The 24765-nt window shown below is 35.8% G+C and overlaps 2 protein-coding genes across 2 annotated transcripts; both read right to left on the bottom strand.

Annotated features, from left to right (window-relative positions):
* Positions 1 to 54: 54 nt before the first annotated feature.
* Positions 55 to 1536, bottom strand: Hex-t1 (Hexokinase testis 1). The gene has a single exon (XM_020955254.2). The coding sequence runs from the start codon at positions 1534 to 1536 to the stop codon at positions 139 to 141; it is 1398 nt and encodes a 465-aa protein (XP_020810913.1). The 3' UTR covers positions 55 to 138.
* A 129-nt stretch (positions 1537 to 1665) lies between these two features.
* Positions 1666 to 11745, bottom strand: tx (Helix-loop-helix protein delilah taxi). Its single transcript, XM_020955245.2, has 2 exons — positions 10699 to 11745; positions 1666 to 3152 (listed from the first exon to the last, which is right to left on the bottom strand). The coding sequence occupies exon 2, from the start codon at positions 3150 to 3152 to the stop codon at positions 1974 to 1976; it is 1179 nt and encodes a 392-aa protein (XP_020810904.1). The 5' UTR covers positions 10699 to 11745; the 3' UTR covers positions 1666 to 1973.
* Positions 11746 to 24765: the final 13020 nt, after the last annotated feature.

Genomic DNA, 24765 nt, shown 5'->3' with positions numbered 1-24765 from the left:
AATAATGTTTCCATATTATAAAAAGGTTTGCGCTTCCTGTTAACACGTAACCCATTTCTTCATTATAAAATACATATATTTATTTATTAAACAAACTATTCAGTATTTGCCTTGCCCGATTTATTGACCCCTTTCGCTCTAGTAGTCCATAACGATCAGTTTGGTATCTGTCTTGTATTTGGTGGCATGAGCCATTCCGGCCATAATGGCCGCTCCGACACCGGAACTATCCTGGGTGACAACGAATTCGAATTTATATTTTGGATTTGTTAGCTGTGCGGTGTACTTGTTGAGGGATGCAGCATAAGATGGAAACAGGCGATAAATGCCACCATCGACGGCAATGGAGATTTTTTGCTGAGCCATGCGATTGATGAGTGCGGAAACACCGCTGGATACCAGCATGGCGGCACGATCAGAGATCTTAGTGCAAATATAACGCAGAGCGGCCATATCCCGGTCCTTGCACTGATGTATACGGAATTTGTCCATTACCTGCTGGGCCCTGGTCCAGCTACCTGGCGGATCGGATGCCAGTTCCATCACAGAGACCATGTCCAGCTTCCATTGTATAGCCACATAGTCACGTCGTTCTCCCTCGAAAATGGCACCCTTTTGCATGAGATGGTAAAGTACAATGCGAACCAACTCGCCCACGCTGAGAGCTCCACTGAATTTCTCATATAACCGTATGCCCGGATTAATAGATTCAACATCCATTTGCTTATCGAATTCATTGCGCAGAAAGTCCAACTGCCCGCCGTCGCCAAAGTGTGCCCAATCCGAGTTGATAATCATGACCCCTTTGGGATCCTCCTCTCCCTGGTACATTTCACATTTATCCAATCGCTCCACATAGCACGAGTTGGCAATGCTGCCCATTATCAGACCAATTCTTGTATCCGGTTGGGCCCAGCAGAGGGCCAGCAGGGATCCAGCTGCCACATTAATGATGCCCATCACATCGATTGATACTTCCGGATATTTAGCCAGAGCATCGCGTAACAATTTAACCACATCCTTGCCAATGACACCATGAGCACCGAACTCTTTGGTCCAGGACACTAGGAAGCCAATATCCAAAGCCAATTTGTTGAGAGTAAAACCAAAGGATATTCCCAGCGGTAGGTTATCCTTATCCACTTTCTTTTCCTTTACAAAATTGACAAGGATGCCGGCCAAATAGGTAAATATCTCGGTACCCTTGCCCGCCTTTATAGTGTGCGGTATGATCACGCATCTGGAACTGGTGTATATATCCCTCTCGCTGCTGAATTTGACCAACATTATCCGACAATTGGTGGGCATCATTTCGATGGCCAGGAAACGGCCACGTTCCCGTCCCGTTGGCAATTCCTTGACAAAGCTCAAATGACACGGAACCGTTGAGCGATCGTGATTATCGCGGCTAAGTCCCATTTTAATCTCACGTTCCATGAGATCCCTAACCTTCACCAGGTCATCATCGTTGGGTGTGAACAACTGACAGACCTTGTAGACCTCGGGAAAGTCTATCTCGGGCTTGTATTTAATCATGGCGATGGGTTAATATCTGTCTCGTCTTTTTTATTTTTAAGATTCAAAGGTTTAGGGTTCTCTTCATAATACAATTTTCCAAGCCTATTGGGTTTATGAATGAATAAAAATAGGAAAACCATCTTGATATTAAAGTAATGAAACAACACTTGGTGCTCTTTATTTACACGATAACGAGAAAATGCTTCACAAAGAAATGCTTAGATCACTAGTTGAGTTATCATGTGGATGTGGCGATTGTTAGCAGCTCCTCTTCTCTCTTTTTTTATATTCTTCAGATTTAATGTATAAATCCCAATAACTGCTTTCTATGACACAATGAATTCCGCCACAAGGGCGCTTGCTAAATGTAAGAGTTGGACTACAACTCGCAGGCTTACTTAAATCGAGGGTTACGGGCTTAACAGAAGCTTCGAAGGATACTAATGAAATACGCGTCACGTGAGAAACATGTCGGGAAAATCACTTTGCAGCAAATCGCTAAAAGGATAACCCTCCAGGCTGGCCAGGGAGCTAATGCAGGCCGAGGGTTGCTGATCGCTGCCAAAGTCAAAGGAGTCCGCTGATCTCTGATCCAACAAACGCAGACTGAGTTCAACATCTGATTTTTCCAAACCGGACATGGGTATATCACCACGACATCCGGGTAACAGGGACTCTCCACTTCCGGTTAGCAGACTCTCGTAGCCAGGACTCAGGCAGGTCAGGGAGTCACCATCGGAGGCTTCCAAGAGGAGAGTATCCAAATCACTGATTCCATGTAATCCCACCAAACTATCCACCTCCAGACCGGGACTGCTACTGCTGCTATGGCTATTGGATGACGAGGATAACGAGGCATAGGCGGAGGAGGCAGGCGATCCTATGGATGAGGTGGCATAACAGGATTCCCCGGAACTAATTGGCGTAATTTGAGGCACTGTCTTGGCCAGCTTTTGGTTCTGCCTCTTACTAGCCGCTGAGCTCTTCTTGCCAGCTCCCTTGGCCTTGGCTGGTTTCTTAACCGCTGCTGGCGGTATCAATGGCGCTTCCACTTCCACTTCCGCTTCCTCGGCCAGATCGGAATCTAGTCTTGCCTCCCGATTGGCACTCTCCTCCAGGCATTCGCCAATAAATTCACTCTCATAGCTTGGATCCTGGATGGAATCACTCAGCATGGTGATGTATTTCATGGCCAAACGTAGGGTGGTGATCTTGGTCAACTTTTCACTGGCATTAGCCGCATCCTCACCGGTTATGGCCTGGGGAACACAATGTCTGAGGGTTTCGAAGGCCGTGTTGATCTCTCGCATCCTGGTACGTTCCCTGGCATTGGCTGTCTTCCGGCGATATTTACTCAACGGCGGTGCTTTCGTCTTGGCCTTTGTGGGTGTATTTTTCCTCGATTTACTAGCCGCCGGCTCAACAATGGGATCCAATTCCAGTTGAAAGTCAGGCAGGTGACCAGAGTCCGACTCCTCGATGGCATTTCTCTTCTGTCGCTTCTGTCTTAGGGAATACTTTTCACCACTCCGGGCACTGGCCGTCTTCCTTTTCCGCGAATCCTTCGCCTCCGGCATATCCATGTCATTCAGATCGGCGGCGTAGTTGTGCAGCTCGTACGTGTTGGACTTCATCTGAAAATGGAGTGCAGAGAGGCAGACATTAGTTGTGGGTCTCAGACAAATACCATCCCATGGCAATTAACAATTTTGTTTTTCCCTCAAAAGAAACTTTGGGGGGGAGGGACCTGGTCAATCGAGCGAAACGGTTCTTTTTCGGACCGAAAACTTCCGTAAACGGCTCTTGAATTGGCTTCAATGAACTGAAGTCGACTCTTGAGCAGTGCTTCCGTCATAAAACCCACTGAAGCCAAAAAAACCGAAACGAAAAAGAAATGAAACGAAACGCATCAGGCCAAAAACTCATAAATACAATTTAGGAGCGGAGGCCCCAAGAACAAATTGATCTTTCAAACAGAGCATTTTGCCCATTGCTCATTGCATTGCACAATTCTCGAAATTCCGAGTAAATAGTGTATCTTTTCGTTCTGTTTCTGAGTCACTTTTGGTTCCCAAATGAGTCGTCTCCGACATTCTCTATATTCTCCATGAGCTGTCTTAACAAGATCCTCAAAAGCATTAGTCAAGGTGTCACAGGTACAAGTTGTGTTTAAATGTGTCACATTTTGTGGAAATCGATATACTAACACCAGATAATATTTGTAGTCTAATAATATATTTTATCACATTGCTTAGTCTCAATAATTTTCAAATTTCCATCATCATTGCGCAAGGGCGAAACTTGACTCAATTACAATGTAGGATTCCAACAATTTGAGAAAGTCTTGTGTGTCTGCTGTGATGTATGTATATAAAATGTTTATTGTTTTCTTTTGTTTGCGGTAGGTCAGCTATACCAAATATTTTCCAGCGCTTTTCACTCACATTTCCCTCCGCTGAATGCATGGAAAATCCTATTGCGGTTGCTGTTGGCGGTTTAAATACAAAAAAAATGCAAACCAGACAAAAGCAAAGACAGAAACAGTTAATGAATGCATTTTAATGCAAGAATTAAGTTACATGAAAATGTAACACGAAGCCAACGCAGGCAACGTCATTTCTACCTCCCAAACACTAAGATTTCATACAGAGAGAGGAAAATATAATCATATATAATAATTCATAGAAATATAAATCATTGAAATAATGATTAATCACGTTAATGAGAAATAAATTCAATAGTTTATAGTAAAAGTTGTATCTTTTAAAAGATGTTTTTGGAATGGAAAAATGAAGACAAGCATTGAAGATCAACAAGCATTTTTCTCTCTACTGTGACTTTGAGTAATAAATAATAGTCAATGAAAATATCATTTTGGAAATATATAAACCCTGAAAGCTTATTGTTTTATGATTTGAAAACATATATAGAGAATATTTTAAACCTTTTCCAATTACTTAATTTATTTCCCAGTGCATAGATTAAATTGTTTCTGCATCGATGCTAACGCCCTTGCATTATTATGATGCCTTGGCCTCATAAATCGCAAGTTGCAAGTTGCAAGTTGCAACTGAAAATGTGAAAATGCGCTGTCCGAATGCAGAGGTGTAAATGCGAGCGGATTGATTGCAGTCAGTTGATCTGAAGGGGAGCAGCTCACGTTTGTCAGTTTGTCAGTTTGTCAGGCAGTCGGTCGGTTAGCCAGTTAGTCTTAGCCTTAGTCGGGCTCACTTAAATGGACAATTTAGTGCAGATTGTCCGAAATTGGCGCTAGACAATTCTTGTTGCCTTGCCCCGATCCGGCTTGGCTTGGATTGGCTTGGATTGTTGGCGTGTTGGCCTGTTTGACACTTGTTGCATAGCTTTGACCATATTCCAAGAGCTCGCTCTTGGCTTGGCCTAAACAAGTTATGAGGTCTCTCCTTTTTATTTTTTTGCCGCTATACCGTTAATCTTTGGTATCTCAGAGATATAAAGAGAGAATGGAGGATTTTAGATTCCAGTAAAATCCAAATTTCCTCTTAAGAAAAAAATGGTATACCTCCTTCAATTGAAATTACCTTTGCATGCAGACTTTCAACACGTGGCTAACTCTTGCCGTGATTTTCTTTGGCGTTTCACCGTCGACTTTGGGGTGTAATTAATTTCCACCACGCAACCCTAAGAAATGTTTAAAAACCCTGCAGACAGAACTTGTTCAGGTTTGGAAATGTGCCAACTGATTGCATGCTCTTTCAGTTGAACTAGGAAAATGTTGATGAATTTTTACAGTTTTAGAAAAATATATGTAGTATATTTATGGATATGCTATCATAATTTTAAACAAGAATTTGGTAACAGCATTTTTTATTATATACTTTTATCAGTGATGAAAATTTGTATATAAATTAATTAGTATTTATTAAAAAAAAAAGATATGCTCTTGAGACTCTATACTTATTAAATCTAAGATAGATATCAATAAAAACATATGAAACAAAATTATTAAAAATATAAAAATGTGGATGATATATGTTTCTACTTCGTTATTTTTAAGTAATATCAGACACTATTTGTTTTTGGAATTTATTACTAGGATCTTTTTAATCTTAGCTAATACCGGACACTATTTTGTTTAGTAATTTACTACTAGAATCTTAGACAGAAAATCATTAAAAAAGAGAAGGTAAATAAATTAAAATTAGTATTTCCTATTACATTTTTTAATATTTATTTAACACTTACAAGTATGGAAGATATATCTTTAACCTCTGTTGATTTTTAGTAATAAACGACCTTCTTTTTTAAAAAATATTATGACTGAGATTTTTGTAAAATTCATTAAAAAAAAGGGAAATAACTTAAAAATTACTTACATATTTTTCTTTATTTATATTTCCTCCATATTTCCTCCATATTTCATAGCATATTTATTACATTTTCTAATTTTTCCCCCAAAACCATCGACCTATCAGTGAGTAAGGGCATCGTCAAAGTTTGCGACATGCAACAAACAAGGTGCAATTAAGTTTACAACACAGAAAAATTTGTGCGCCTTCTTCAAAGCGGGGCGGCAACCGTTGCTCACCTGCTGCTGCTGCAGTTCACCTGCTTTTCACCTGCTGCACCCCCGGTTCTGGAAACGATGTGAAAATTACCTAGTTCCGTGTACTCATGATGGGTGGAAAAGCGTGGAAAGTGCAGCGGACTGGCCGCAATCAACAAATTGCATGCGATTAAAAGTATTCGCGGCTAATAAACGTTTGTTGAACAAACAGCAACAAGCGCGCGCCTTCTGATTTTCTGGCCAGGATACACACACAGGATATGCAGGAAGGAAGCCGGGCAGGAAATGAGTGGGGGAGTGAAAAGCTGGAAATGGTGGGTGCTAGGCTCGATTTTCATTCTCTGATGATTGGAAAATTTTGTTGCGCGTTTAAAGTGGATAAAGTGAAGGGGAGGGGGAAAATGGGGGTTTGTTGTTTTGGGAAGCTTCTGCTTAAGTTTTCAATTACACGCCGGCACAATGCAGAAAGAGAGCCCAATTGAAATGTGCAGACAACAAACATGGAATGGTAGTTCCTCTTACCCGGATACGTAGCATTTTCACCATGGCTACACAGGGAGAAATAAGTGGGAAAAAATATTTTGAAGCTTTGAAAAGTAATTAAGACTTTTAAATTGGCTAAAGAATTCATGATTTTTGCAGCTAAGCATATTAATTAATAAAGCTTCACCTTGTTCCTTTTGTTTTAAATAATTTTCTATAACTGAAAAATATGAAAATTAAAAATTTCTATCTTTAAATGTTCTTTATTTTTTTCTGTCTCCCCCCTTTCCATTTCCCCTTTTCCCCTTTCATTTTCCAACAACGAGGTAGACAAAAGGCGAGCCATGCGTGCGACGAGGCGTGAAGGGGTCGAGGGAGTGCACCATGGCCCAAGTTAGTAGGTACACCTTTTTTTCTCTATCTTTTTTTTTGGTGGTAAACTGGAGGGGAGGAGGTGTAGCCCGGCCTAGTAGGAGAGTGCACTTGAAACTTCCTCCTCCTCCTCCTCCTGTCTGCCCTTCACTTTTTCGGTTTCGGTTGCAGTCGCTGCATTTTTAGGTGTAGCCATTAAATTTAGAACTTTTTCTGCACGGTTGTCTGCCCGCCATTGGGGAAGGGGGTTTCGGGGGGTGGAGGAGGGGGGAAATGGAAAACAGAATTCAAGGATTCGGGCAGTCGGGTGCGGTTAAATGGAAAATGAAGCGTCTGCTGCTTGGGCCAAAAAAAAAACAAAAAAACTAAAATTAAAAAAAAGTGAGACACACGAACCACGAGAGTGGATGTCTTAGTTGGCATAGGGAAAGGTATCTAATTTTAAATAAAATATAATATAAAATATAAAAAATAAGAACTATTTAAAAATTATTTCTAAGTTCTTAGAGTTTGTTTGTATTTATTTGTTATATTATAAATATTTAAGCAATTTAACATGTCTAAATTGATCTATAAATGAATACTTTTTTAAGTTTTAAAATGTTTATGAGGCGTATACTTGATTTTAACATTTTTAAATATATTATTTTGGTCATATTTCAACTTTTAAAAGCTATAATCTTTTTGCCACTATATTGCAACTATTATAATAATATATTATTATATATTATAATATTATGTATTACAGTTTCAGTCAGAAGCTTGTAACATGTGAAGGACTCATTTCCGACCCTATAAATCATATATATTTTTGATCAGCATAAACAGGCGAATCGATCTAGCCATCTCAGGCAGAAAAAAAAAATTTCAAAAATTTTCCAATATTTTCAGTCGTTAAAATTGTAAAATGGGAAAAAATTTCAAAATTTTAAGATGTTAAAATTAATATGCAGATTTGTTAAACTAAGAAAAACTAGCACAGAAAAGTTTTTCGATTGAAAATTAGTGCTTTTTTGGCTGAGTTCTGAATTATTTTCTCTGCAAGAGTATAGAACTTTTGGTTTCCAGAAGTTATCTTTCTTTCTTGATTGGTACTATTTTTAGTCATTTAAGATCATCATAACATGTAACATTTTTACAGTTTTCAATGTTGAAAAAAACCTATATCTCCTTTTAATTTTTAGAACCATAAACTGTTTACTTTAGCCTAGTTATTAATCTTGTAACTACATTATTCCCAAATAAAATCAATAAAAATCGCTATCATAAATCTCTCTAAAATTCCCAACTTTTCAATCTCCACTCGTTATAGATCTCTCTAACTGTAGAATCTTTTCGAATGATTCAGATTGTTTCTCTGCTCTGTCTGTGCCTGGCATCAGTTTGATTCGCTTATTGTTGTTGTTGTTGTTTTTGCCACAGCTCTAAAATTAGTTTTTATTGTATGCAACTTGAATTTTCTTTCTATATTTTCTTGTTTCTTATTTTTATCCCCCTCCCCTTCTCACAATTTCTTTATTTTTTATCTCTTTCGATTTGTGATTCTTAATTTGTGTTTTTTTTTCGTCTCTCTCTCTTTTATTTTTGTGGAAAGCGTCAAAAAATCGTTCATTTGTTGCTTTTACGGTTGCATTTGTTGTTGTTTTTGTTGTAGTTGTTATTGTTGTTGTTGTTTTTATTGTTGTTGTTGTCTCGTGCAGTAACCCCCCCTCCCCCCTTTGAGGCTTTTGTCTCGTGTGTGCTACCGTTGGCAGCTATTATTTTTAGCCAGCCTGCGGCAAGTTCTTATTTGTTATTTTTTTCTTTCATTTCTTTTTGCATCTTTGAAATTTTTTTATTTGCTATTTTTCTTTGAGTTTCGTTTCATTTTTCATTTTATTTTTCTATTTTTTTGTTGTATGATGTTGATTTGTTGCCATTGCTTCTGCTGCTTTGGCCAAATGATTTTGTTTGATTTTCCATTTACGTTGAGTTTGTTTATTAAAATTGGCACACACGGCGTATGTGTGATGTGACTGTGTTTACACTCGGGGAGCTCCCTTTGTCACGGTGTGAATATGTGTGTATATATATATACACAGAGAGAAAATTTAAGTTAAGAAATTAATCTTCTAGATATATATAGATATATTCGATATTCGTATTCGATGTCGTATTCCATGAAAATATGTTTGGAAATTATTGTCTAACAATGATATCCGGTTTGGATATTAACTCAAACTGATTTATCTTGAGAAAAAGATAACAAAACTGAATTCCAATGAATATAATTATAATTCCAATACAAATAATAATAATAATAATAATATAAGAGTGTAGTAATATTGAATAATAATGTTCAACAACAATCATAACTTCTAAAATGGTTCCCCAGATTTTAATCTGAAACGATCTTTCAAAACTAAAGGACTCTAAGTTATACTTAGAACTAATAAGTTTAAGTTTACATATACTACTTTAAATTAAATTGAAATTTATTTAAATTTGTAAAATGTTTTAAAAAAGATCTCCCTTTTCCCATTCGAATTTTTTCTAGTGTATGTAAATGTCTACGTGTGGTTGTATTTGAGTTATATTTTGATAGCTTATGTGTGGTTTTGTATTACCCATCGGCGTTTGATTTGCTTGAGTTTTTGACAGGTTTCTGGCATTCGCCTTTTGGCTAATTTTTATTTTTCTTCTTATTTTTTTTCTTCTATTATTATTATTGCTGTTTTTGTTGTTGTTATTTTTCTCCTTTTCATAGAGTGGGGGAGTGGGTGAGATACGTAATCTGTCCCGCATATTGGACTGTAATTTGGGTCAGAGGGGCAAACAACAAACAAATCTGGTGGGCAAAAAATTATATACTTTTATATATAGAAATGCGGAAAACCTATGAGCTTATAATCTAAATTTAATTTCAAATTTTATGCTAGATGAGGAAAATGTGAATTAAATGGTGACTTGATTTAAAAAGAAGAACGTTTTTGGTAGTCTTTTTTAAGGCATATTGTTTACTTTATTTGGTTTCTATTTCGAAATTAAATGGAATGAAAATATATAAGAAATTTAATGGGAAATATGATACAAATATTTGCTGATAAAAGTCAGTACGGAATTTATTAAAAAACAATAACAATCAAAATATCTGTAGCTATATTTAGAAACTCAAAGCCTGAAAAACTAAAGAAAATTTCAATTTTTAAATATTTATATAAAACTCTATTTCTATTTGGATTAGAATATAATAAAAAATTATAAAATAATAAACTGAGTTGCAATTTATACTCATTTAAGGAATAACAAACTATCTTAAGTCTTATAAAATAATTTTATTTTGTTTCCAAATAATGAAAACATCTTCCCAAACCCAAGCTTCAAATTCAACGAGTTCAAAGAAAAGCGTCAGCAATCCCATTTTCATTGATAACAAATTTCACAGCTTCTGTTTACACATTAATTAAAATGTTTCAGCTCTCCCTTTTAACCACAAAACAAAACTTGGCCAAATTGTTGGTCTCCGTTTGGTAACCTTTCAAAATCAGTTGACAAGCTGCTGTCGTCGCAGTTTTCTCTCTCCTTAAAATGGCTCTCCCTGCCACATGTCGGGCTTTTCAACACCTTGGACAAATAAATGTTTCAGAAGTTTGCTCGAAAAGCCATCCCACCCCCCTCACACCACCCACTCTTGGCCAAGGAATGCTTTTTGTCTATTTTTATTGAAGAATTTTTGTTGTTATTTCCATCATATTATACTCTCTATGTGTATGTCTGATAAATGGCAGAGGTATATTTACCTTTTTGATTTTATAAATCCAACAATGTGTAGTATGGCTGTTGTTTTTTTAGTTTTGTAGATTTTGTATCTTTTTTTATTTGGTCTGTGCACTCTGATTAAGATTTGTCGATGATTTTATTTTAATTTCGGGCTCATTAAAGTATGCAAATTGAAATTCCGACGACGTATCAACTAATTAGTCACCCAACGAATTTTGATATTCAATCTTTGCGTTGCTTCTTTTTTCTCTATTTTTTATTTTTTGTGCTTTTTTGAATTAAAGTTGTTTAGCTCATGCATAAATTTGGCATATTAACACAACAACAAATGATTGTTTTCAGTTTTATTTCCTCGAAACGATTTGAAACTTGTTTGTGTTTTTTTTTTTTTGTTTTGATTGAATTGAATTGATACCTTTTTGGTTTTAATTATTGATAAGAACTTTGTGTGGTTGTTTTTTCGCGGAGTTTTTTTTGTTGTTGTTGTTGTTGGATTTTCCAAAGGACCGAGGGGGAGTGTCCGGAAAAGCCTTGAGGAACGGGAGAAAACGGGAGAATTTTCCGAATCCGAAAACGTGCAAGCCGCGTGTGTCAGTGCGATGGGGGACCGTATGCGTGAGGCCGGCTGCTAAAAATATCTATGAGTACGCGCCGAACGGCTGTGTATCTTTAGCGGCATCTATATCTGTATCTGTATCTGTATCTCTTGTATCCAATAACCCGGACAGAAGACACGGAGAAAAAGAAATGCTGCGAGCGCTGCGTCCGCTTGCTGCGCTTGTCCGCTGTGCACTGAAAAGATATATCTCGATCGTCAATGTCGCCCGAGATGAGTGCCAGTCAGCCAGCGAGCCAGCCAGCATCAGCTGAGCCACTTGGCTTTGACTCCGTTAGCCAGGTTAGTGACTATTCTGAGAGGGATTGGGATTCGGGATCGCCCACACATTGAGGCTTTTGCTTTACGGTGGAAGTGGAAGTGGAAGCCGGGGAATGAGATCCGATCGGGTTCACTTGTCTGGTGCGCTGAGCGTGCGGTGTGCTATTGGAACGATCAATGAATGAAATGCGGCATTAAAAAGGCAAAAGCGGGGTATCTCGCAGATACGAAGTCTCTTTCGGCGACCAATAAACCGAGAAACCCACTGGCGCTCGCCCAACGCCAACACACAGCGTCATTGAAGAGAAACCAGTTCTCACTCTCTTTCCCCGAATCAAAACCCAATGTGTGGGTGACTTTTGCGTTGGCCGCATCGCATCGGATCGGTTTTGGATCGGAGATCGTTTGGTATCGGGTCCCAGTGGGTCTTTTCCGCTCTCTTGAGTGTTTTTACCCAATTCCTAAATATTTTCAGTTTCGTTTCGAGTGTTTTGAGTGAGTTTTCTGCGGTGAAGCTCGAAGCTTGATGCTCTTCTACGGGCCCCCTGAGATTTGGTATGATCTAATATCGCCAGTCAGTTATTTATTTAAATTTATTGCTAATTTTATTTGCTACTCAGACTCAGACTCTGGCGTTTGACATTCATTTGTACAAGTCAAACATTGAGCTGCGAAGCGGGGGAGGGTAGAGAGTGTTCACTTGAAAATTGTTTAAAAATGTTTATTCATCTTTGATTGAGATGGTATCAGCTACCTAGCTCCATTTCAGCTTTGAACTTTTGTTGCCCAACCATAAATGATACACACTCTTGGATATTTATTTGGATTATCTTTGATTTGGAGTTGGAATTATGATGCATGGCCAAGTTAAAGTTCAAGGAAAATTATTTAGTTCAAGAGGTTTCGAGTAATATTAAATTTAAAGTTGAGTCATGTTAGATTAACTGTTTAAATATACTTGAAAATGTGTATTAATTTTAGGTTAATTCTTAATACTTGTCTGTTTTATATTTAACTATAAACAAGGCTTAAGAAATGTTCAAGTAAAAGTATTCTTTCCACGGAATTACATTTTAAGTCATAATGAAATTATATAATGAGTAACAAAAGATAAATTCTTCATATTAAATATAGCTTTATATTCATATATTTTGTTTTAATAAGTGAACAGTAAATTAATCTAATAAAGGTGTTAATAAATATGAACAAAAATGCAGCGCTTGACAGAAACCCCTTAAAAGGTGCAGCTAATATAAAGTTATATAACTTTGATTAATAATATTTCGATTTTATGATTTATTCTAATTCGATACGATCAATCTGTGAGTTGATGTATGAATGGGGTGTGTGTACTTCTCAAGTTGTTTTCGCTTCGCTTCTAATTACAAATTGTTAAGCCGATTTCAAAGTCACATTTCATTTGTTGCTGTGGAACTCGATATTGTTGCTGTTTCTTATTTTGTTTTGTTAAGCAAATCATTGTGTTTATAGTTGTTGTTTTGCATTTTTTATAGGTTTTTGTTCTGTGCACTTTGTTGCTTCACAAATAATTATAATTAACTGACAACAGGCAAATAATTGCAAAATGGATTTGCTCCTGCAGGCGAAACAAGCAGCCGTTGTGTTCATTCTTATTGTTTTTGCCATGACGACATACTCATACTTTAGCTTCCAATCAGTTCAGCTTAAACTCTTGAGCTGGCTTCGATATATCGCTATATAAACATATAGATGTATGAATATATGAGCACTTGTAAGTAATTTGCTTTGGGCAATAGTCCAGACCGATCGACTCTGTGAGTGACTGACTGACTGACTGCCAGACGATTAATTTATCTTTTTGCTTCTGTGTCCGACTCCGGGGACTCCGTCATCGTTTGTCGTGTGTTTTGTTCTTTGCGGGGTAAATAAATCATGATGACAACAGTTAAATTTGATTATAATTTTTCCTCAAAAGAGCAAAAACATTTTTCATGGCACAAGGTCGCCGTTGAGAGTGAAAAAGTAACGCATGCAACATTAATTTGATTTGCGTGCGAATGCCGCCGTAGCAGTTCCAAAAATGAGCTAAAAATTATATATACAAGCGCAATTTTGATTAACTGAATATACTATATATAGTTTTAAATATATACAAATTGGCCAATGGTGTTGTGTTTTTTTGGCTGACAGCTTAATCTGTCGACGATGTCGACTCCCAAAGACAAGAACATGAATAAGCGAGCCATAATTAAAAAAACAAACGTCACATTTGAATGTTTGTTTTATGATCAAGTTATGGTTGTATCCAAAAATACACAGGTATTGCTTAAAGGGGGTCTGAAAACAGCATACTTTTAAAGGCAGTGTAGGGGAAAAAGGGGGTTTTAAATAAGGAGGGATTTTGTTTAAATATATATGTTATAAAGAAGTTTTATTAGATTTTTGATTGACTCTTAAAGAAATGTTTATTACAATTATTAAGACTAGTGTATTATAATATAGTATATTAAATAATAGACTTTTGTTGCAATATTTATTGCTTTTTAATAACAAAGACAACTGTTATATATATTTATGTTTTGTTTAGTATTCTCCAAAGAGAACTTATATCATTTTGAATATTTAATTGTATTACTAATAAAAGTTCTCTTAAGAGAAAATGTATTTGAATTATTTGTATATCAGATTTTAAATATAGTTTTAAATAATCACTTCAATAAATTGATTAAATGTCTTACAAATTCTTATATTTAATACTCATTTTAAAACAATAGTAGTACGAGATTTAAACCTTAGATTGCATTAAATATCATATATTAAAATATAGCTCCAAGTTGGAAACAGTCATTATTTTATAATTCTCTTAAATATTACATATTCTTTTAAATATTTCTATATTATTTTTAGAGATTTGTAAAAAAAACCCCTGTGTATCACCTGCCATGTCTTACCATTTCCTATGCAAATGTTCTAAGCTTCCACTTTGGCTTTGGCTTTTAATTGCCAGCTTCGGAAATCGCATTTGCCTTAATATGGTCACAAAGCTCGATGCCCGGCAAGTTCGATCCGGGGTAGACCAGACCATTGGCTCCTCCGCCTCCATCCCTGATCCCCTCCAGATTCAATTGCCGGAGATCCCGCTTAGGAAGTCTCTGAGACATGTCTGTGACCATTTATGGCCCACCGCTTGGGAAAGCGTTGAGAAAGCGAATAAAAAAAAAGAAAACAACTCTCTCAGCTGGCTAATTGTGAGCATCGCTTGGGCTTCGGGTTTAAGCCGAGCTTCTGGGCCATGTTATTTTCTTATTGGTTTCAGTGTTGTTGCCGGTTTTGTTAACTCAGTCTGCAACGCCTCAAACAATGCGTTGGTGTCACCGAGTGGGCGACTTGAGTCAACGTTGATTTTATTTTATATTTCACGTAAATTTATTATTACAAATATCGTTATTGCCGCTTTCAAGCGGAAATACACTCGACTTGGCCCGGCCCACGCTCCCTCATGGCCATAACCACCTGCACATTGCGTTCTCTTAGCTTATTTATTTCTTTTTTTATATTTATTTTAATTTTTGGGAAGTGGAAGCTGGCTATTTTGAGTGGAATTGAACGAACGGAAATGCCGAACGATTAAGCTGTAGCTCAGCTTCGTTGCTTTTTTTTTATTCATTTTTTTATGTTTCTTTTGTTTTTATGTTTATGTTTAATTAATTTTGTACGCATTTAAATATGCATTTGTAATTTGCATAAGTGAGGGTCGCGTGGGTGATATGAATCAGTTGGTATATTTATGAATGGCATAGTAAAGATACTATGAAAAAAATCATAGATAATATAAACGCTTGACAATAGGCAATTAATATAGAAAGATTTTTAATAAAAATATAATTTTAAAAGTAGGCTGGATTTTTAAATATGGTATGAAGAAATTGGTTGAAAATATAGTTAAATATATTTTTTAAAATATTAGGAATACAGCAATATAAGTGTTGGGCTTAAAAAATACCTCTAAAACATTATGATGTTATATTGGAATTTTAATACACACTTTTAGAATATCTTTGAGGTTTCTATGATTTTAATTCCTGGATGAACGCATTAGTTTTTTACTAATTTTAATTATATTTTATATACAAAACACTGTACAATTTTTACCATAATTTTAAATCAGGATTTTCCTGGTATTGTTACACATTTTCTACAACTTTAAATCAAGATTTTATGACATTTTTACATACTAAAATTCCCATTAAATTTTTAACATTTTCTTTAAACATTCATGTACATTTAATAGTTCAATTTAATGCAAAATCCAGTTATATGCAAATCCAACTTAGACTTATATACCAATTGACATAAACATGGATCACTTTCAGCTAAATGCTTGGCCTGTTCATATCAATCAACGCTTATTAGCCATGAAAAGCGCAAAACTGGCAAACTATAGCCAACATCTGAGAAACGAAAAAACTAATCGTGTGTGAAGAATAATGGATATGTCGGAGCATTGACAAGGCTTAACAAATCACAAGGAGGCGAAAAGTGAAACTGCCAAAGAGCCAAAGCCAAAGTGAACTCAAAGCCAAATGGCAACCGCCGGAGATCGTGGCTAATCGTGAGCGATGGTGGTGTTGCTGCTGCTGCTTCGAAGAACGTGATTTTATATTTTAGTTTCAGCCCCCGTTAGTCGAGTCATTTACTCGTAACATTATGTATCACTTGCCGATGCCAATTGTAATCTGTCTCCCCCCGTCCCCAGTAACAAACAATCAACAACAAACCACGCAACAGCAGCAGCCACAATCGCACCGAAACATCACACAACGAAAAGCTCTGCTGTCGTCATCGTCTGTCTGTTTGTCTGTTTGCTTGTTGTTGTTTTTATTAATTTTGGTTCAATTAATTACGCTACAAATTGTCAACAAAATCGAAACCGCAGACAACGCACAGAGGCACACACACCCGCGGATATAGAAGGTCCCAATGAGCAGCTGAGCTAATAACCAATGCAAATCTCCATGGACAGTAACATGAACACAGAGAGAAATAAGGGGGGTGCTTAAGGAATATTTCAAAAATATTTTAATTATCATTTTTTAGTTCCTTTTTTATAGAATTTAATATAAAATTAGAAGGCGTGGTGATGCATGGAGTAATTATATTCAAAACAATTAAAGCATATTTTCATAAAGGTGTTTGTATGGTTAATACATAATAATCATTTATAGATAGTAATCATTTAAGATTATCTTGTGGATATATGAATAAATTACATATTTTACGGTTAGAAAATCCTTAAACTTTATATATTTCTTTAGACTAAATATTATATTCAATAGTTATTATTGTAAATATATTTAACATATAGCAAAAGCAAACATAAGAAGGTTTGCCAACATTTAAGGAAAGCTATTGCTGGGTTCCATGGCTTCTAAAAATTCCCAAGTACGATTTTAGTAATACATTGGTATAATTAAATTAGTCTAAAAAATATCTACTATTGTGGTTTCTTAAACAATAGTTACATCTTGATTTATGTATTTGATGATGCTTGCTAAATTGTCGCTAAAATGTTTATACTTTTTATTCATATTAATATAAACACTATAATTCCCCAATTTCTCTCTGTGCAACATCAACGGACATTCGACATGACAGGGCGACATGCAGTGTAAATGGGGTAAAGCGGGATTCTGGGGGATTGGTTGGTTGTCCATTGGTCCATCTAATGGCTGACTGTTGCCGGCATTAACTCATCATGGCTAGTTGGGGCGAATTTGTTGGCGGGGCAGATCAGATCAGACAGGGCACACAGAGAGACGTATAAATATTGATTTTGAGAGGGAGAAAACCACCCACAAATGGCCAACTCCTCCTGTCCTGTCCGAGTGCCAATTATAAAAGGCCACTCAAAAGCGCGATGAGTGAATAAATGTGGATGCCAACTGACAGTCGGGCAATAATTTCAACAACATGTCAATGCTGATGCTCATCAAAGTGATTTCTGCTGCAGAGTCTGCTTGCTGGCTGATTCAGAGGCAGCTCCTCTTTTTCCTCCCATAAATGTTGACAAAACGCCAACGCATTTGAGACGTCTCAGTCTCACATCGACGATTGGTTTTGCTCGACATTATTATATACACGAGTGCCCATACTACATACATATATATATATATTATCCGAATGATATATATGGGTGCGTGCCTGTTTTTATAAATAAGTGGTCTCAAATAAAAGAGGTAAGTGTGCTCGAGTTGAGGGTGGCAGGTGAGTTGATTATTTTCTTTATTTTCACATATATACTTGTATATATATTTCTTTTATTATTTGGGTTACCTTTGGGCACGGACTATAAATTTTGATATATTTAGCGGTCCAACATTGAGGCCATATGTCATCATCTACATATTTTATACGAATCGTGTGGGACTGCAGCTGATAATTCATATGAAACATATACGAGCACACAGGAGCTGTGAAAGGGATTAATAGAAAAATATAAAAATCACAAGTGTAGGGGGGGAAATGTAGGTGACAGGGCTTTAAGCTGATTAAAAAGTATTGTTTTTTATATTTAAACCGATAAAACATGGATTATCAGTTGTGCAAGCTAGTACATTTATTTTAGATAATTAAAGACATGTATTTCCCTAAACTAAATTCATTTTATTGTAAAGATTTTATTAGTATAATTGTGTTTTATGACCCTGATATATTGATAATTAGATGTCATTGCGTTATTTAGTAATATTTAACATACTCTAAAAAATACATATGTAAAAAATCAATTACAGAAAAGTCATATTCAACTATTCAAAGCAAACATGTAGTATTTCCTTGTCCAATTTTTAATTGCTTTTGCCTGAAATGGCGAATATTTTAATAAATATTTTAAATTAAGATAATTATTCCATATATAAGATGTCAATTAAATTAAATAACAACCAAGTGATGACTCAAAACATAGACCAAGGTTAGTCCCAGGAAACTGCAATGACCGGCGATACGCCTTAGAATACTCAGCATAAAATAAAAATCACACCATACTATAAACATTGCTCTTTGGCTGATTAATTGGTTAGTCTTTGATCTTGGCATGCCTCTGGCAGTTACGCACATTAAAAATCAATCAATGCAACATAAAAATAAACGCATTAAGAAAATAATACTAAAGATGGCTCTTAAAATGATGACAGAGTTTATTTTTAGTGGCAAAAGAGCAGCGTTTTGAAAATTGCACGAACATTGCCTTGGGTTGCCGGCTCTAATTGCAGATAATAAGCCGCCTCAATTGGCATTAGCCAAAAAATTTATATATAAAATAAAGAGGTCTAAATTCAGAGTCTGGGAAGCATTTAGGAAGGGGGGCCTACGCAGGGTCGTAATATTGTTTATAGGAAAATACCAGCCCACCTCTACCCACAATAAAAGCGCGTTTCAATTTCAAATTGATTGCCAGTCGACTGTTATTATTATCTCCTTTTATTGTTATTTTGTTGTTTTTTCTGTTTTATTTGTATTTATTTTTTTTCCTATTTCTCTGTTGCTTGTTAATGTCGCTGTTTGTTATTGTTGTTTTTGGTGTCATTTGGCTCTTGGTGTTAAATACTCGTGCGAATTTTTGTGCTTTTGGAGGCCAAAACCGAGATTTTTTGGGGTCTGAGTGCTTGGGTCTTTGGCTTGGCGCCACCCCCACAAAAAAAAAGTACAACGAAAATAAATATAAAAATTTATATTTGTTTTCAGGCTTTCTCGCTGGCATTGCCATTGGCGAGGTAACTTGACTTCAGCTCAGGCGTTGTCCCAGCTCGTAAGATAAATAAAATATTTTTAGTGACTTTTGCGGGGGATAAAATGTACGAGTGTGTCTTGTTGTGGGTTTGCTGACCAATCGAAAAGAGTTGCCAATGGCAATTAAAGTCGGTTGTGTGTAACATGAGGGCCAAACACTTGATTGCAATAATATTATTCAAGTCTTATTACGTTCTTTAATAATTGGGGTTTCAAGTCAAGAAGGTTGGTGTTGTAGGAGGTTTTTGAGTTACCTAAATGATATTTATATATTTCTATAAGCATTACATAGTGTTCACATTGAAAAATAATCTTCAAAAACCTCATTATTTTGTCATCATTCCGAATGGAATCTAGAAAACTGGAAATCATTTCTTGGGCAGACCTTAGAAACAAGTCCCCATAACTAACTACTTTGACAGCATAAAAATATTTGTTTAGACATTGTAGTATTATTTTTTAAAGCATCTTTAACTATTTCCTTTAATGTTATTGCTGTTGTTATTTTCCTAAAAAATTACCATTGCTTATAACTGATGTCTTCGCTGGACACGACACTTTCCCACAACCTCTGAGTGAATTGAATGAATCAAAAAGCTGCTGATTTTGGAGTGTAGTTCTTATTGCCTTGTCTATGTTAGTGTATGAGTTGGCCAGTTGCATTGCTGGTCCGCTGTACCCTTTCCTAATATGGCCAAAATGCAGCGGCACACACTAGTACACTTGCTGTTGTATGACTGAGACTGAGCCTGTGCCGCTTGTGCAACATATCCAATTGGAAATGAAAAACTCTGACCTACTAATCACCGAGCCAAAAAGCCAATAAGAGTCAACAACGAAAGACAACGGCAAACGGCAACAGCAACAACAGAAACAACAAACAAGTGCCACCAACAAGAGACAGCAACGACATTGTCGATGTCCGACAGCAACACCAAACACAACAGCAGCAACAACTGCAACAACTGCAACAGCAGCAACAACTGCAACAGCAACATCAACATCAACATCACAGCGACAGCCCAAGAAAAATCAAAAGATGGACAATAACTTTAAACCAGTTCCAAATGGCGCAGCCTTGTTGCCAATTTTCGCATATAAACACACTTAAAACACAGACATTTCTATTAAAGACTACTTAATTATATATTTAAGAATTTAATGATTTACAAGTGTTAATTGTTTAATTACTAATAATTATCAATTAAAGCTTTTAAGTTAATTAAAATTGTAAAAAAAGAGTAGATTTATTCAAAGTTTATTTGGCAGCTTTGAGTATTTTATATGATATTAATTAATTATCTTCAATAACATTTAATGGTTGTAACTCCTTATAAAATAAAAGATATTTTTACATATATTTATTTATTTGAACAATGCAAATATTTAAAGAAGATATTTTTGAAAGGTACAAATCTAAATGGGTTTAAGCCAAGACATTAAAGAACTCAAGTGCAAGCAGGCCTCTTGTATTCTCTACCATTCCCAATTTAATTAATTTAAAATATTATATATTAAACCAAATACCTTTTAATAATTTATTTTAATACTTAGCCCCATTTAAGTTTTTTCCGGTGCACACTTGGTAAAGAGTTCTGTTCGCACAAATTTGTTTTGAATTTGATTTTGTGAGGCTATTTGGGCCCACAGGTTGCCAGCCCAATTGACATTTCATGCCGTATTAAGTTAGACACACGGACAGACAGTCCGACAGCTCTCGGCAGACAGTCGGCAATTTGCGCCATTTGCTTTGTCGCATTTGTTTTACTTCACTTTTCACTATAAAATTATTATGTTCGAAATCGAGAAAAAACAAAAAATATGAAGAAAAAACTGAAAATAGCGCACAAGGACATTCGCGCATGCGCCCCCAGACGGCGCCAAATCGTCGACGGTAAAACCAAAAACGAAACTGTGAAGCCGGGGCCAAAACAATCCAGACATCATATACACTGGGACAAAAATAATAAATAATTGAAAATTAAAATGAAAAAATACGAAATCTTTATAATACATTTTTAGAACTTCATTGGGATAGTATTTAAGATGAGGAAAATGTATTGGTTCTTTATTAATTAAAATGTAAAGTAGGTTTAGGGAATGAATTATAAGAATCTTTGTTCCTATTATGCCACAAAATAATTGTTTAAGAAATAAATAAATATATTAAAGATTTTTAAATCAACAACATGAATAAATCGATAATCTATAATCTATATATTCTACTTGCTTAATTATATACAAAAATTCGTATACCCTAACATCTCTTTAAAGAGCTTGAACATTACCCTTTTTAAACATTTTAAATTTGTATAAAATGCATATAATTAATTGTTATTTTTAGTTTATTATTTAAACCAGTGTACCAGTGACAGTGTCGCCGATTTCTGGCTAAATTGATGATGATGATGATGACGATGGCGGCAGGCTGTGGCAAGGCAGTGTCGCTGCAGATTATCACGGCTTGTGTATGTTTGGCTTTGTTTTGCCTGCCATCGCGTTGCCTTTGTTTTGCGTTTTTGTTTGGCATAAATTTCAATTGCTCGCATTTAACAACAATTTAAAGCAAATTAAATTTTGCTCGTTCGACTCGATTATTGCCTGCTGATAGGCGAGGCACCGAAAACTCAACTTAACCATCTATCGGCAACTCTGCCATGTGCATATAAAGTAATTTTCTGCTACATTAGCTTTTGCCTTCTATTTTGGACCCAGTTATTGGGCCTGTGACGATGGGGAAAAATTGAGCAAATCTTTTTCCTCCGATTTTGTAGATAATAAATGGGACTCGGATCGAACTGGAAATTACCTAAACTTATAATTGGGAGTTGTGGCATTAAGGTTTAAATTGAGGTTTTATTGGAAGCTATGTTATATAGTAATGAAAAGCTACGGCTTAGCTTAATTTCACCGATAATTTAATATATGTACACAAATATATATTATATTTAAATGGGGTTCATTTTAAGCGCGTTAAAATTTATTTTAGTTATTTAAAGACCTGAAGACGATCTCCGAAATGTTAAAAAACATTATTGAAAATATAAATGTTAATGGATTACCCTAAATTAAATTTTACTGTAGGGTTTATTTTCTCTGAATATAATATAAATGAATCTACTGTTTGTTTATTTGACAGATTACATTTTAAAAGTATTTTTTATAGTACTTTAGGTTCTTTAACGTATGATATATATTTCTATCCCCTCACATAGTTTTAAATATATAAACATCAACATTTTCCCTTACACCTCTCCCATCTTATAGAAAGCTCATTAAGCCATTGCCAACTCTATTAATCTGGCTGAAAGCCCCGTTTCTGGTAGAGCAACAATTAAAAGAAATTATTATAGATTTGTTTGGAGCAGTTATTGCCGCTTCTGCTGCCGCTGTTCGTTGGCCTTTTGGACTTCTTTGGCTGCCAAGAAAGGCGCCCACCATCATCATAGCCATCGCCCACATCAAATGCTCCACTTAGACGCGCTCCATTGTTTCCGCATTCGATTAAAAATGATAAATGCCTCGCTGCACTCAAGTGAAAACCACACGAACACGAGCAACACACACAAAAAAAAAAAATAAGAAAATATTTCTATTCCGGAGAAAAATAAGGAGGGGGGGGGGTCGATTTTCTTGACCAGTTTTAATGTCTCGTTTATGAACGCTGATAAGTCATATGCCTGGGGTTCTCCGAGCTCTGTCTAAGCGTAATTATTTGATTAATTTTATTGCCCATTCGGTTGTAGGGAATCTCGCTGGCAAGAGGGGCTAAGGCGGTTAAATATATCGTTTATGCTTTTATTAAATTGCACGCATTAATTAACTTGCGGTGCGGTGGGGAGTCCAAGTCAAAGCCAAAAGCAAAGTCAAAGCAAATGCCTGAAACAGACATCATTGGGCCTCATTTCCTTCTACCCTCCCTTTGCTGTATATGTATATTTTTCCATAGCCCTGCGGCCATTTTCATTTCAATTAATTGCTTCGACGTGGAAATTAGCGTTTTGCACATGATTGTTGGTAATTATTGATTATATGGCACACATAAATCTATGTCAATTGAATTGCCGCCAGGTGAGCTTATGCCAGACCCACTTACTTAAATCGCAATTCCGATCCGGTTCTCTGTGTGTGTGTGAGTCCTTATCCTGGTCACAAATTGGCCTCCTGATAAGGACTATCCCTGGTATGACAACATTTCCATCCTTGTAAATGTTTGCGGGTATCGCTTTGTCCCTTCTATCGTAGAAACCTCAGTCCTCCGACAGCTGGGCCAAGGCAACCACAAATGTGCCAAAGTGGCCCTATAAAACTGGGACATCTGAGGTGGGGCTAAACTGGCTGAGGAGGGGAGTGTGCTCCTTTGATATGTCCTGCAGGGAGGTTTGTGAGAAATTGTCGAAGGAGGTTTGAGGGAACAAAGGATGGGGAATATTGATGATGGATTTGACTTCGATAAAACGACGCTCAGAGGTGAAATCTGAGAAATGTCTTCTTAAAGCGTCTAGTTTAAGTCTCAATAAATTAGAAATGATGCCTTAAAGGCAGCTTTTTATACCCTTTTTCAGGGTATTATAATTTAAGTCAAAAGCTTAAAAAGCAGTGAAGGAGTCATTTCCGACCCTATAAATCATATATATTCTTGATCAGCAAAAGCAGGGGAATCTTTCCAGACATTTCCAGAAGGAAAAAAATTTTTTTAATTTTTTTCAACATTTTATGGTCAAAATTTTTACATTGTTGAAATGTGAAAATTTGACAAAAATTTAAATTTGCTAAAACTTAAAACTAAATATGTAGATTTGTTAGCCTTATAAAAACTAGCACAGAACAGCTTTCCGTAGTGAAATTAATGCATTTTTGGCTTAGTTATGCTATTTTTAAAACTTGAAAATTAGCATATAAAAATATCGATTTAATATACATAAAATACACACATTTTTTAGGTTTTCTTGTAGGTATACAAAAACCAAATAGCCAGTAATAGTCAAGATTCATATATATTAATATTTGCAATAAAAATTTAATTTTAATTTTAATTTTATTAATATTAATTTTATTTATTTTTTCCTCAGTTAAGTTTGATTTCACATTCGAATGGGTCATGGGTTCAAAGGGTAACTTCAAGGATATACACAGTTCGGCTTATTGAAATTAGCTTCCTATTTTTGTGAAACATATCCATTTAATTACTATAAAATCATATTATGTTTTTATGTCTTTTGTAAGCTAATTGAGCTTAAATTACCATTGCCCTGCAGCTGAGAAATATATTTTTAGTAGTTCTTAAAGCTGAATGTGTAAATGTCAAAACAGAAAGTTATGGGAATAAATATTTTAGAAGTTTAAATTGTTTCTTATTAATATACATTTCAATAGATTTTCCTTAGCCATTTAAGGTCCAGTGTTTGCCTCACAGCTCTTTCCAACACATTTGCCACAC

Source organism: Drosophila serrata, unplaced genomic scaffold, assembly GCF_035046125.1.
Source record: "Drosophila serrata isolate PLE 108 unplaced genomic scaffold, ASM3504612v1 contig_382, whole genome shotgun sequence".
In the NCBI taxonomy this organism is placed as follows: domain Eukaryota; kingdom Metazoa; phylum Arthropoda; class Insecta; order Diptera; family Drosophilidae; genus Drosophila; species Drosophila serrata.
Note: the sequence above shows the minus strand (reverse complement) of the source record. Positions and strands in the feature narration are given on the sequence as shown.

Excerpts from the sequence above, each read along its gene's own strand:
- tx (XM_020955245.2), bottom strand. The coding sequence starts at position 3,152 with ATGAAGTCCAACACGTACGAGCTGCACAACTACGCCGCCGATCTGAAT.
- Hex-t1 (XM_020955254.2), bottom strand. The coding sequence starts at position 1,536 with ATGATTAAATACAAGCCCGAGATAGACTTTCCCGAGGTCTACAAGGTC.